Source organism: Verticillium alfalfae, genomic scaffold, assembly GCF_000150825.1.
Source record: "Verticillium alfalfae VaMs.102 supercont1.1 genomic scaffold, whole genome shotgun sequence".
Lineage (NCBI taxonomy): Eukaryota > Fungi > Ascomycota > Sordariomycetes > Glomerellales > Plectosphaerellaceae > Verticillium > Verticillium alfalfae.
The window spans coordinates 4,209,190-4,219,422 of NW_003315038.1; the positions used below are offsets into that span (position 1 = coordinate 4,209,190).

At 56.3% G+C, this 10,233-nt stretch overlaps 3 protein-coding genes across 3 annotated transcripts; all 3 read left to right on the top strand.

The window, feature by feature from the left end:
* Positions 1-82: 82 nt before the first annotated feature.
* Positions 83-2,987, top strand: VDBG_01276 (pre-mRNA-splicing factor ATP-dependent RNA helicase prp22; the record flags this gene model as incomplete). Its single annotated transcript, XM_003009547.1, has 2 exons — positions 83-2,654; positions 2,719-2,987. The coding sequence occupies 2 exons, from the start codon at positions 83-85 to the stop codon at positions 2,985-2,987; spliced, it is 2,841 nt and encodes a 946-aa protein (XP_003009593.1).
* A 509-nt stretch (positions 2,988-3,496) lies between these two features.
* Positions 3,497-4,404, top strand: VDBG_01277 (phosphatidyl synthase; the record flags this gene model as incomplete). Its single annotated transcript, XM_003009548.1, has 2 exons — positions 3,497-3,819; positions 3,897-4,404. 2 exons carry the CDS (start codon positions 3,497-3,499, stop codon positions 4,402-4,404), a joined length of 831 nt encoding a protein of 276 aa, XP_003009594.1.
* Positions 4,405-6,434: 2,030 nt separating this feature from the next.
* VDBG_01278 (mixed-linked glucanase) lies at positions 6,435-9,771 on the top strand (the record flags this gene model as incomplete). Its single annotated transcript, XM_003009549.1, has 4 exons — positions 6,435-6,488; positions 6,905-7,139; positions 7,190-9,348; positions 9,454-9,771. 4 exons carry the CDS (start codon positions 6,435-6,437, stop codon positions 9,769-9,771), a joined length of 2,766 nt encoding a protein of 921 aa, XP_003009595.1.
* Between the last annotated feature and the right edge of the window lie 462 nt (positions 9,772-10,233).

Below are 10,233 nucleotides of genomic sequence, written 5' to 3' on the forward strand. Positions count from 1 at the left end.
CCAGAGACAGATGACCTGTACACAGCAGATATCATCCGCGCACATGAAGCTTTGGGAGGCGGCGAGTCGACAGGAATGGCACATGTTTGACGCCGGGGTCATGCCACCACCAAATCAACGGCCGCAGCGGCAGAAGAAGAGGATGACTTCACCAGAAAGGTGGGAGATTCGGCAACTGATCGCATCAGGCGTCGCAAAGGCCTCTGACTACCCTGACCTCAACGAAGACTACAATGCAACGTTGCGTGGCGATGGCGAGATGGAACTCGAGGAGGAGGTCGATATCGAGGTTCGCGAGGAGGAGCCCCCGTTCCTGGCCGGACAGACTAAGCAGTCCCTTGAGCTGTCGCCGATCCGCGTCGTGAAGGCACCGGATGGCTCAATGAATCGCGCAGCCATGTCAGGCACTGCACTCGCCAAGGAACGGAAGGAGTTGAAGCAGCAAGAAGCAGAGGCTGCAGCGCAAGAGGAGAACAAGGTTGATCTCTCCACACAATGGAACGACCCCATGGCCGACCCCGACAAGCGCAAGTTTGCCAGCGACATGAGAAACGCGAGACAGCAAGCGCCCAAACCCGATGCCGTCCCGGAATGGAAGCGTGCTGTGCAGCCCAAAGACCAGTCGTTTGGCAAGAGGACAGACATGAGCATGAAGCAGCAGCGGGAGTCTCTGCCTGTCTTTGCTTTCCGCCAAAAGTTCCTCGACGCCGTCAACGACCACCAGGTCATGGTTGTCATTGGAGAGACAGGCTCTGGCAAGACTACTCAGCTCACACAATACCTGGCTGAAGGTGGTTTCGCCAATCATGGTGTCATTGGATGTACGCAACCGCGTCGTGTAGCTGCCATGTCTGTCGCCAAACGTGTGGCGGAAGAAGTCGGCTGCCCCTTGGGTGAAGAGGTGGGCTACACCATTCGATTTGAGGACCGGACCAGCCCGGCAACGAGGATCAAGTACATGACGGATGGTATGCTTCAGCGTGAGATCTTGGTCGACCCCGATCTGAAGCGGTACTCGGTCATCATGCTTGACGAAGCGCACGAACGTACCATCTCGACTGATGTGTTGTTCGCTCTGTTGAAGAAGACGATGGCCCGCCGCAAGGACCTGAAAGTCATTGCGACATCAGCAACTCTCGACGCCGATAAGTTCTCCTCGTACTTTAACGGGTGTCCTATCTTTACGATCCCTGGTCGAACCTTCCCCGTCGAAGTCTTGTATTCTCGCGAACCGGAATCCGACTATCTCGACGCAGCTCTGGTCACGGTGATGCAGATTCACCTCACAGAGCCGCCTGGAGACATCTTGCTCTTCTTAACTGGACAGGAGGAAATCGACACATCGTGCGAGATTCTATTTGAGCGGATGAAAGCTCTAGGACCGAACGTACCTGAGCTGCTCATCCTTCCCGTTTATTCCGCTTTGCCGAACGAGATGCAGAGTCGCATTTTCGATCCGGCACCGCCGGGCTGCCGGAAGGTCGTCATCGCCACCAACATCGCAGAGACGTCCATCACCATCGACAATATCTACTTTGTCGTTGACCCCGGATTTGTCAAGCAGAACGCCTACGACCCCAAACTCGGCATGGACTCTCTTGTCGTCACCCCTATTTCACAGGCTCAGGCCAACCAAAGAGCAGGCCGAGCAGGACGTACCGGCCCCGGCAAGTGCTTCCGTCTGTACACCGAAGCAGCCTATCAATCTGAGATGTTGCCCACAACGATTCCCGAAATCCAGCGCCAAAACTTATCGCACACGATTCTCATGCTCAAGGCTATGGGCATCAACGACTTGCTTCATTTTGACTTCATGGACCCACCTCCAATCAACACCATGTTGACAGCTCTTGAAGAGTTGTATGCACTTAGTGCGCTAGATGACGAAGGTCTTCTGACCCGTCTCGGCCGCAAAATGGCTGATTTCCCTATGGAGCCTTCGCTTGCGAAGGTCCTGATCATGTCAATCGACATGAACTGCTCAGCCGAGATGCTCATCATTGTCGCAATGCTCAACCTGCCGAACGTGTTTTACCGTCCCAAGGAGAAGCAGACACAAGCCGACCAGAAGAAGGCCAAGTTCCACGACCCCGCTGGCGACCACCTGACCCTCCTCAACGTCTACAACTCCTGGAAGCAGTCGAGCTACTCAAGTCCTTGGTGCTTCGAGAACTTCATCCAGGCCCGCTCAATGAAGCGAGCCAAAGATGTCCACGATCAGCTTGTCAAGATCATGGACCGATACCGTCACCCTGTCGTCAGCTGCGGACGCAACACACAGAAAGTCCGACAGGCACTCTGCTCGGGCTTCTTCCGCAACGCCGCGCGCAAGGATCCGCAGGAGGGGTACAAGACGCTCACTGAGCAGACGCCAGTTTACCTGCACCCGAGCTCGGCCTTGTTCGGCAAGCAAGCTGAGTGGGTGATTTATCACACACTAGTACTCACGACTAAAGAGTACATGCACTGCTCAACATCTATTGAGCCCAAGTGGCTCGTGGAGGCGGCACCGACGTTCTTCAAGGTGGCGCCGACGGACAAGCTGTCGAAGAGGAAGAAGGCGGAGAGGATCCAGCCGCTGTACAACAAATTTGCTGGGGAGGACGATTGGCGTCTCAGTGCGCAGAAGAAGGGGGGACGGTCTGGAGGCGGTGGTACCTGGGGATAATATGGTGTTACTGGTGTGTTGGTACAATATCACTACAAGTGTTCCTCAAGGGAGCTTGTCACATCGCAGGTTCTATAACCCGTGTCTCCAATATGTAAGCCGTTGTCGAAGTATCCTGATGATACGAGCAATAGGTCTCATCGCTTGCGTCGCGGCATTGCCATCGATGCTAAAATCGAGCCGTGCCTATATTTACAGGGTGACGAACGCGAACAACACCAGGGAAGCCTGTCATGGGCTGAGAGCAAGCAGGACGGAAGCCGTGCCAATCGAAGAGCTGTCTGTGGGCGACTCTGCTGGGTATTTCCCGCTTTGTTGAATGGCGCAAATCAGCCCGCTGCATTGGTCAGTATATCGCATCATCGGTATCATCGGGAAGAACCGGCAGTGCCGACAGCTTGGTTCAAGGCAGAAATTATTTTGCGATGCCACTTAAAATAACTTGTGCTGCTCCCCCTTTTCGCAGGCATGGTGTCACATTTGATTTATGAGCCCTGTGCGAAGGTCACCTGCATTCCACCGACCAGATATGGCACCATCTGCCTCATTCGACTACCGTCTAGTCCAGGAATTGGCAATGGCTCATCGAACTTCCATGCACGGCTTCCAATGCGCTTTGTTCCATTCACTCCTTTCGATTCACTTTCCCATGTAATTCACTTCGTGGCCGCGCCCTATGTATTGCCAGGGCCTCTACGCAACTATCACCCTCCTCTCTCAAGTACACACACAACACTTACTGCACTCGCGACATACTTCATGCCATGCCAAACTCCGCCTTCCTTCCATGAATAGATTATCCCGCCGCTATCGTTTACAAAAGCCAGCATGGCTGCCTTTGTTTTCGACATCGACGGTGTGCTGTCCAAGGGGTCGCAGCCTTTACCAGGGGCCAAAGAGGCTCTCCAAGTTCTACAGGCCCGCAACATCCCTTTCATCTTCTTGACCAACGGAGGAGGGCTGACGGAGGAAGCGCATGTGGACAAGCTCCGTGTCAGATTGGGACTTGAAGAGCTTGACGAGAATCAATTTATTCAAAGCCACACACCCTATCGAGCGTTGGTCCCAGAGTATGGTGACAGGACAATCCTCGCCCTGGGCGGCCACAGCGACAAGGTTCAGATCTCGCGCATGCCTATGGTTTTCGAAAGGTGGTGACTTCCTCTGATCTATACACGGACCACGAGCATATTCACCCCTTCCCGGAGATGACTCGAGACCATCACAGCAAACACGGAAGGAAGGACCCAATTTCTCCGCTCGACATCAGCACCGATGGCAGCGAAAGTGGCGAAAGCAACGACGGCCTGCTCCGTATACACGCGATTCTTGTCTGGAACTCACCCCGAGACTGGTGTCTGGACCTTCAGGTCGTCCTTGATCTGCTCCTGTCCGTGGACGGCATCGTTGGGACCCGGTCCCCGAAAAACGGCGACGCTACCCTGCCGAATGGCGGTTATCTCCAGGACGGCCAGCCCAGGCTTTTCTTCAGCAACCCAGACTTTGAATGGGCCACGCAGCACGCGCAGCCGCCCCCTAGCCCAAGGCGCTTTTCCGACAGGCCTTGTGCGGCCTTTGGCCCTACAAGACAAAGGGGTTTAGCCCAGCCTCGCCTCACGGGGGTCGGCAGCCGACGAAGCGAGGAAGTCTACGCGAGAAGCCCTGAAGCCTGGAACGGCACTCCACCAGAAGAGGAAATCGACTCGGCATACACCATTAAGACCGTTTTCATATAGGCGACAACCCAAAAAGTGAAATTGCTGGCGACAACAAGCTTTCGGTCGCGAAAGGGCTACAAATGGAAAAGTATCCTCGTCGAGTCCGGCGTGTTCGCCGCTGGCACGAAGCCTGTGCACCAGCCAACACACATTACAGGGACGTCAAGAGTGCTGTGGAATGGGCATTGCGCCAAGAACATTCGTGATTGTGAGATCAGATTGGGTAGGACGACGGTGAACTGCGTTGAAGGCCACGAAGGCAGCGACCTGGAAGTGGAAATAAATGGTCCTGGCAGTAGACATAGGCAGACGGAGCTGCCGTAGCTGGGCTGTGAGGAGGGTGGGTGCCCATACAAAGACGAATATACCACATGCAAGACAGAGGTCCCAGATGACGAATTTGGGGTCACGGCAGAGCGCATTGTGTTGGCCTTGGGGGTGCCGGAATGCCTGATGTAAGTGACGAAGGAAATTCCTGGCGAAAAAGCAACACAGGACTTGTCCGTTCCTGATGCAGACAGTAAGCTCCGAGAGGGGTCTCTGCTTGAAACGACAGTAGCCCTGGGCAGACGAGACGGTAGCTTGCCAACCTATGGATCCTTATCTTGCCGCCTCGTCATGTGCAGCAATGGCCTGGCGTGGTGAAATGATCGACCAAGTTTAAGGTTACTTACTATGCACTGCTTTCTTCTTGTAGAAGCAGTGCAGACACAACCCAATCTGCATATCCCATCCATGAACAACGAAAGAGCAAGGCAGCCAAGCGCTGCGAAGGCGCATCGCCTCCCCGGCGCTTCCTTGTTGTTCTGGGCCCTCCTTCCCTAGGTACCTAGGTAGGTACCTCACCTGCCTACTACCTACCAAGCTACGTACCGACGTAGGCAGAGTGAAGAAAGAGAAGATCAGGCACTGCAGAGTGGTGGATCCCCTGGTCGTCTCAGGTTCTGCATGGCGCTCGTGGGTGATTGGCCTTGAAAGCGCCGAGGAGACAGGGGCTGTCCTGGGGGAAGCTTGGGGAGTGACCACTCAGGGCGAGCCTTCCCAATTCCTCCTCCGAAATGCTGTGTCGAATGTAGACCTGCCATCTGATGTTCCCTCCTACAATGCAACCTCATCGACTTCCACCACCTCCCCCACCATGGCCATGACTTCACGATGCCCTACCGCCGGGCTCTAGCCTGTGCGCCCTGAAGCGAATCGCCGCCATCGCGCATCATTGTCGATCCCACCCCCTGGACCCTCGACTTCTTTGTTCCTTTGCCGCCATCAGCCGCCGCCACGATGTTTCCCAACCCCGTATTCTATTCTCTGCTCAACCAAAGCCGGCTTCAATGACCTCTCTGGCCATTCGTCTGCCCATCAACCCCTGCCCAGAGCCGCCAACCGCCGTGGTCCATGGGTGGCCCCCTGTCTACCTGAATGCTGCAAGAGGGAGACCCGTTTTTGTGGTTCGGCCTTGTTGAGTCTGCATCCGCCGTTTGACACCCGAGGGCAGCCCCTGGACATCTCTTTGAGCCGTTTCTTTTTGTCCAGAGCTTGCCTTGTGGTCGAGGCCTCGGGGTCGTGCGCCCTCCGTTGATTCGACGTCGACTCTCCAAGGCCATCTGTCTTGGCCTCGCCAAGATGCTGCCCCTGGATCCTGCCGCCCTGGCCGAGGTACCGGTTCGTCTTGGATGGCCCAGCTCCTGATGCCACTGCCCAATGTGCCTATGCGGGCCTTTGCGACAGTGGCCTGGGTATATCATGATGATGTCCCTCGACCGTTCTGATGTATGCTCTTGTTCCGCGGCATCCTCTCTTTGTGTTTCCTCTTTCAATCAAGGTCCGCCATCTTTCATCTTTTTCTTTCCTTGTGTGTGTACTCTACCCAACAGTCATTCTTTCAAGACTTGTTTGGTCATTCACTTTGATTCTCACATACTCCGTTGACGGAGTCTCGACGACACGCGCTACATAACCAACTACCGCTGGCCGTCGGCTTCACTTCTTTTCGTGTACAGGAGGTGAACACTGCTTTCCCACACAGCTCCGAACAGCGCACTGCCAACATGGCGCCCTCGTTTCTTTCCGCCGCCAAGTCGGCTCTTTTGTTTTCTGCCGCTGTGCAAGCCAAATCGTATCAACTGTCTGATACTTATGATTCTACCAATTTTCTCGATAAGTTTTCTCTTTTCGAGGTGAGAATACAAAACAACCCCCAGTCGTCCAAGACAGAAGCCTAACTTTAATCAGAGCGATCACTCGACAGGAAACTACAATGACGTCGATCCCACAAGCGGCTACGTGTCTTACAAGGGCCGTGCCGAGGCTGAGGAACTGGGCATCCTCAAGACAGTGGGCGACGAATTTCTTTCTCGGCGTCGACGCAAAGACCAAGCTTGACCCCACTGGCATTGGACGCAGCAGTGTCAGGTTGGAGAGCAAGGCCAAGTACAACAAGGGCCTGTACATCGCTGACTTCACGCACTTCCCCAAGCCGACCTGCGGGACCTGGCCCGCGTTTTGGACTGTTGGCCAGGCGTGGCCCTCAGGTGGCGAGATCGACATTTACGAGGCCTGGAATCTCGACGCTGCCAGCCGTATCGTTATGCACACTGACGCGAAGGTCGGGCAGTGTGGCATCGACGGCGAGGGCATGACCGCCGACATGGGCAAACCCAATTGTGCCGGGGATGCGCCTGGCCAGGGGTCTGGCGAAGGCTGTGCCGGCCTTGACCCTTCTGCTCCCTATGCCTCTGATAAGGGCGGTGTCTGTGAGTCATCTCTGAAGTGCCATGCTCTTCATCCATCTAATGAGTGCCAGACGCCCTGGAGTGGACCGACGACTCCATCAAGATCTGGGCATTCACCCACGACAATGTCCCTGCCGACCTTGCCGAGAACCCCAACCCTGAGACCTGGGGCCTGCCCCGATTTGCCAGTGCCGCGTGCGAGGTGGGCAAGGTATTTGATGATGCGCAGATCATCATGAACATCAACTTCTGCGGCGTTGCCGGCCATAAGGGCCACTGGGATCAGTGTGCCGAGACCACAAAGCAGACAAGCTGTCAGGCCTATATTGCGGAGAACCCCGAACTCCTGAAAGACAGCTACTTCCAGGTCCGCTCTATCAAGGTCTACACCTCTGGTGATGAAAAGACCGAGTACGCGCCGCCTGCCATCGAGTCGGAGGCCGCCGAGCCTACCGTCACCAGTGTTGTCGTTTCTTCTCCTGCGCCCGAAAAGCCTCAGTACACGGATCTGCCTGAGGGCGAGGAGGTGCCATCCACTCCTGTGGAACCTGAGGTCCCTGTCGAGTCCGACTTTTACGAGCAGCCGGGAACGCCATCAAGTCCTGTCGAGCCCGAGGTCCCTGTCGAGTCCGAAATCTACGAACAGCCGCCAGAGACGCCCGAACAGCCTGTTGTATCCGAGCCGGTCTCCGTCGAGAAGCCTATTGCGTCTGCGTCCGCCTCGATCCCCGAACAGCCTGTTGCATCTGAGCCCGTCTCGGCTCCTGAACAGCCTGTTGCATCCGAGACTACTTCCGCCTCCGAACAGCCTGCGCAGTCTGCCTCTGTCTCCGTCCCAGACTACCCCATCGAGACAGAGCCCATCTCGATTGTGCCTTCAGAGTCGGTTCTTCCAGTGTCTACCTCCGTACCCATCACGTCGGGTGAACGCCTCACGACCCTGACCATCTCGGAGACGCGCGTCACCACCATCACGTCGTGCCCGCCCGAGGCTGCCGCCGAATGTCCCGGCAAGGTGGGCGAGGTTGTCACTGAGGTCATTGCTGTGACCACGACTGTCTGCCCCGTGACCGATGTGCCTACGGTCGTGACCGTGTCGAAAACCATCGTCAACACTGTCACTTCGTGTGCTCCTGATGTGCCTGATTGTCCTGGCGCGCCTTCGACGACCATCCAGGAGGAGGTCATTACAACAACGACGGCAATCCCTGTCTTGGAGTCGTCGGTGCCGGTGCCAGTGTCTGAGCCGACGCCCGAGGTGCCGACGCCCGCGGAGCCCACGCCCGAGGTTCCAACCCCTGAACAGCCCACGCCAGAGGTTCCTGTCCCCGAGGGGCCTGGCAAGCCAGAAGAACCTGAGTATCCCACCCCTGAAGAACCAACCCCGGAGGAACCCACTCCTGAGCAGCCTACCTCTCAGGTGCCTCAGGTGCCTGTGGAGTCTGAGAAGCCTACACCAGAAGAGCCCACCCCTGAGGAGCCCGCACCCGAGGAGCCTACCTCTCAGGTGCCGGAGGTACCCGTGTCCGAAGCACCTACCCCGACCATCACTAGTGAGCGACTCACGACCCTCACCATTTCCGAGACTCGCATCTCGACCATCACTTCTTGCCCGCCTGAGGCCGCCGCCGACTGTCCCGGAAAGCTTGGATCAACAATTACGGAGGTTGTCGGCGTTACGACTACAATTTGCCCTGTCATCGATGTGGCGACCACAGTCGTCGTCTCCAAGACCATCGTGAACACCATCACCTCCTGCGCCCCTGAGGTTACTAACTGCCCTGTGGGCCAGCCGTCGACTACGATTGAGGAGGAGATCATCACGACAACGACGCCGGTGGTGGTTTTCGAGCCAACTGGGGAGCCTACGCCTGAGGAGCCAAAGCCTGAGGAACCCACTCCAGAGCAGCCTGTTCCTGAACAGCCAACCCCCGTTGAGCCTACCCCAGAGCAACCCACACCCGAAGAGCCCGTCACGCCTGGAGAGCCAACTCCAGAGGTGCCTGTGATTCCTGAGGAGCCAACGCCGGTGGTGCCTATCACCCCTGAGCAGCCAACTCCCGAATACCCCGCTCCCGAAGAACCTATCCCGGAGACACCTGTCCCTGAGCAGCCCACGCCTGAAAGCCCTACTCCCGAGCAGCCTACTCCCGAGCAGCCTACTCCCGAGCAGCCTACTCCCGAGCAGCCTACTCCCGAGCAGCCTACTCCCGAGCAGCCTACTCCAGAGGTACCCACTCCTGAGCAGCCTACTCCCGAACAGCCTACTCCAGAGGAGCCCACTCCTGAGCAGCCTACTCCCGAACAGCCTACTCCAGAGGGGCCCACTCCTGAGCAGCCTACTCCCGAACAGCCCATACCAGAACAGCCTACTCCTGAAGAACCTCTCACGCCCGGGCAGCCGACACCCGACTACCCTGCTCCAGAGGAGCCTGTGCCACAGCCTCCATCACCGACGGCTTCTCAAGTCGTGCCGCCTCCCCCCGCCATCCCGACTTTCACCTCAATCATTAATGGAACACAGACTGCGCCTGTCACTTTCCCGACTAGTACTGATATTCCAGTCGAAGTGGATGCGGCGAATAAGCTTGGATCAGGTGGCTTGACGCTTCTAGTTGGCGCAGTGCTAGGTGTTATTGCGTTCGTGCTGTAAAATACGGAGGCCCTGTTCGACGATAGATACTGGCTGGAGAATTGGAAAATCAGTATTTCCACACCGAACATTGGAGGAAGATAATGGATGTTGCACATTTGAGCTGTACATAGCTTGCGCCTTGTTTTGTCTGAGGATAGATGCAAATACCCTAGACATGTCGGTCCGCCTTCCGCGGCACGCATACTGCATTTGAGTCTTTCTATTATCATCATTTACCCAAGCGTTTTACTTGCTGTCCAATGCTATGATGTGCCAAAATGCTCCGTCCGCATTCCAGGTCGTGTGTAATCGTTACGTCGTTCATCGATCGTACGCCATTGGTCCTTTGTGGCGCTACCATTGCTTCATCCTGAGAAATCTCAGACTTGCGCTCTAATGCGCGAATCGAAGTCCAGCCTCTTATTGCCCTCATCCGTTGTTGTCGAGAGATAATCGAGCCTGTCGTCCTCCGTCATCGCA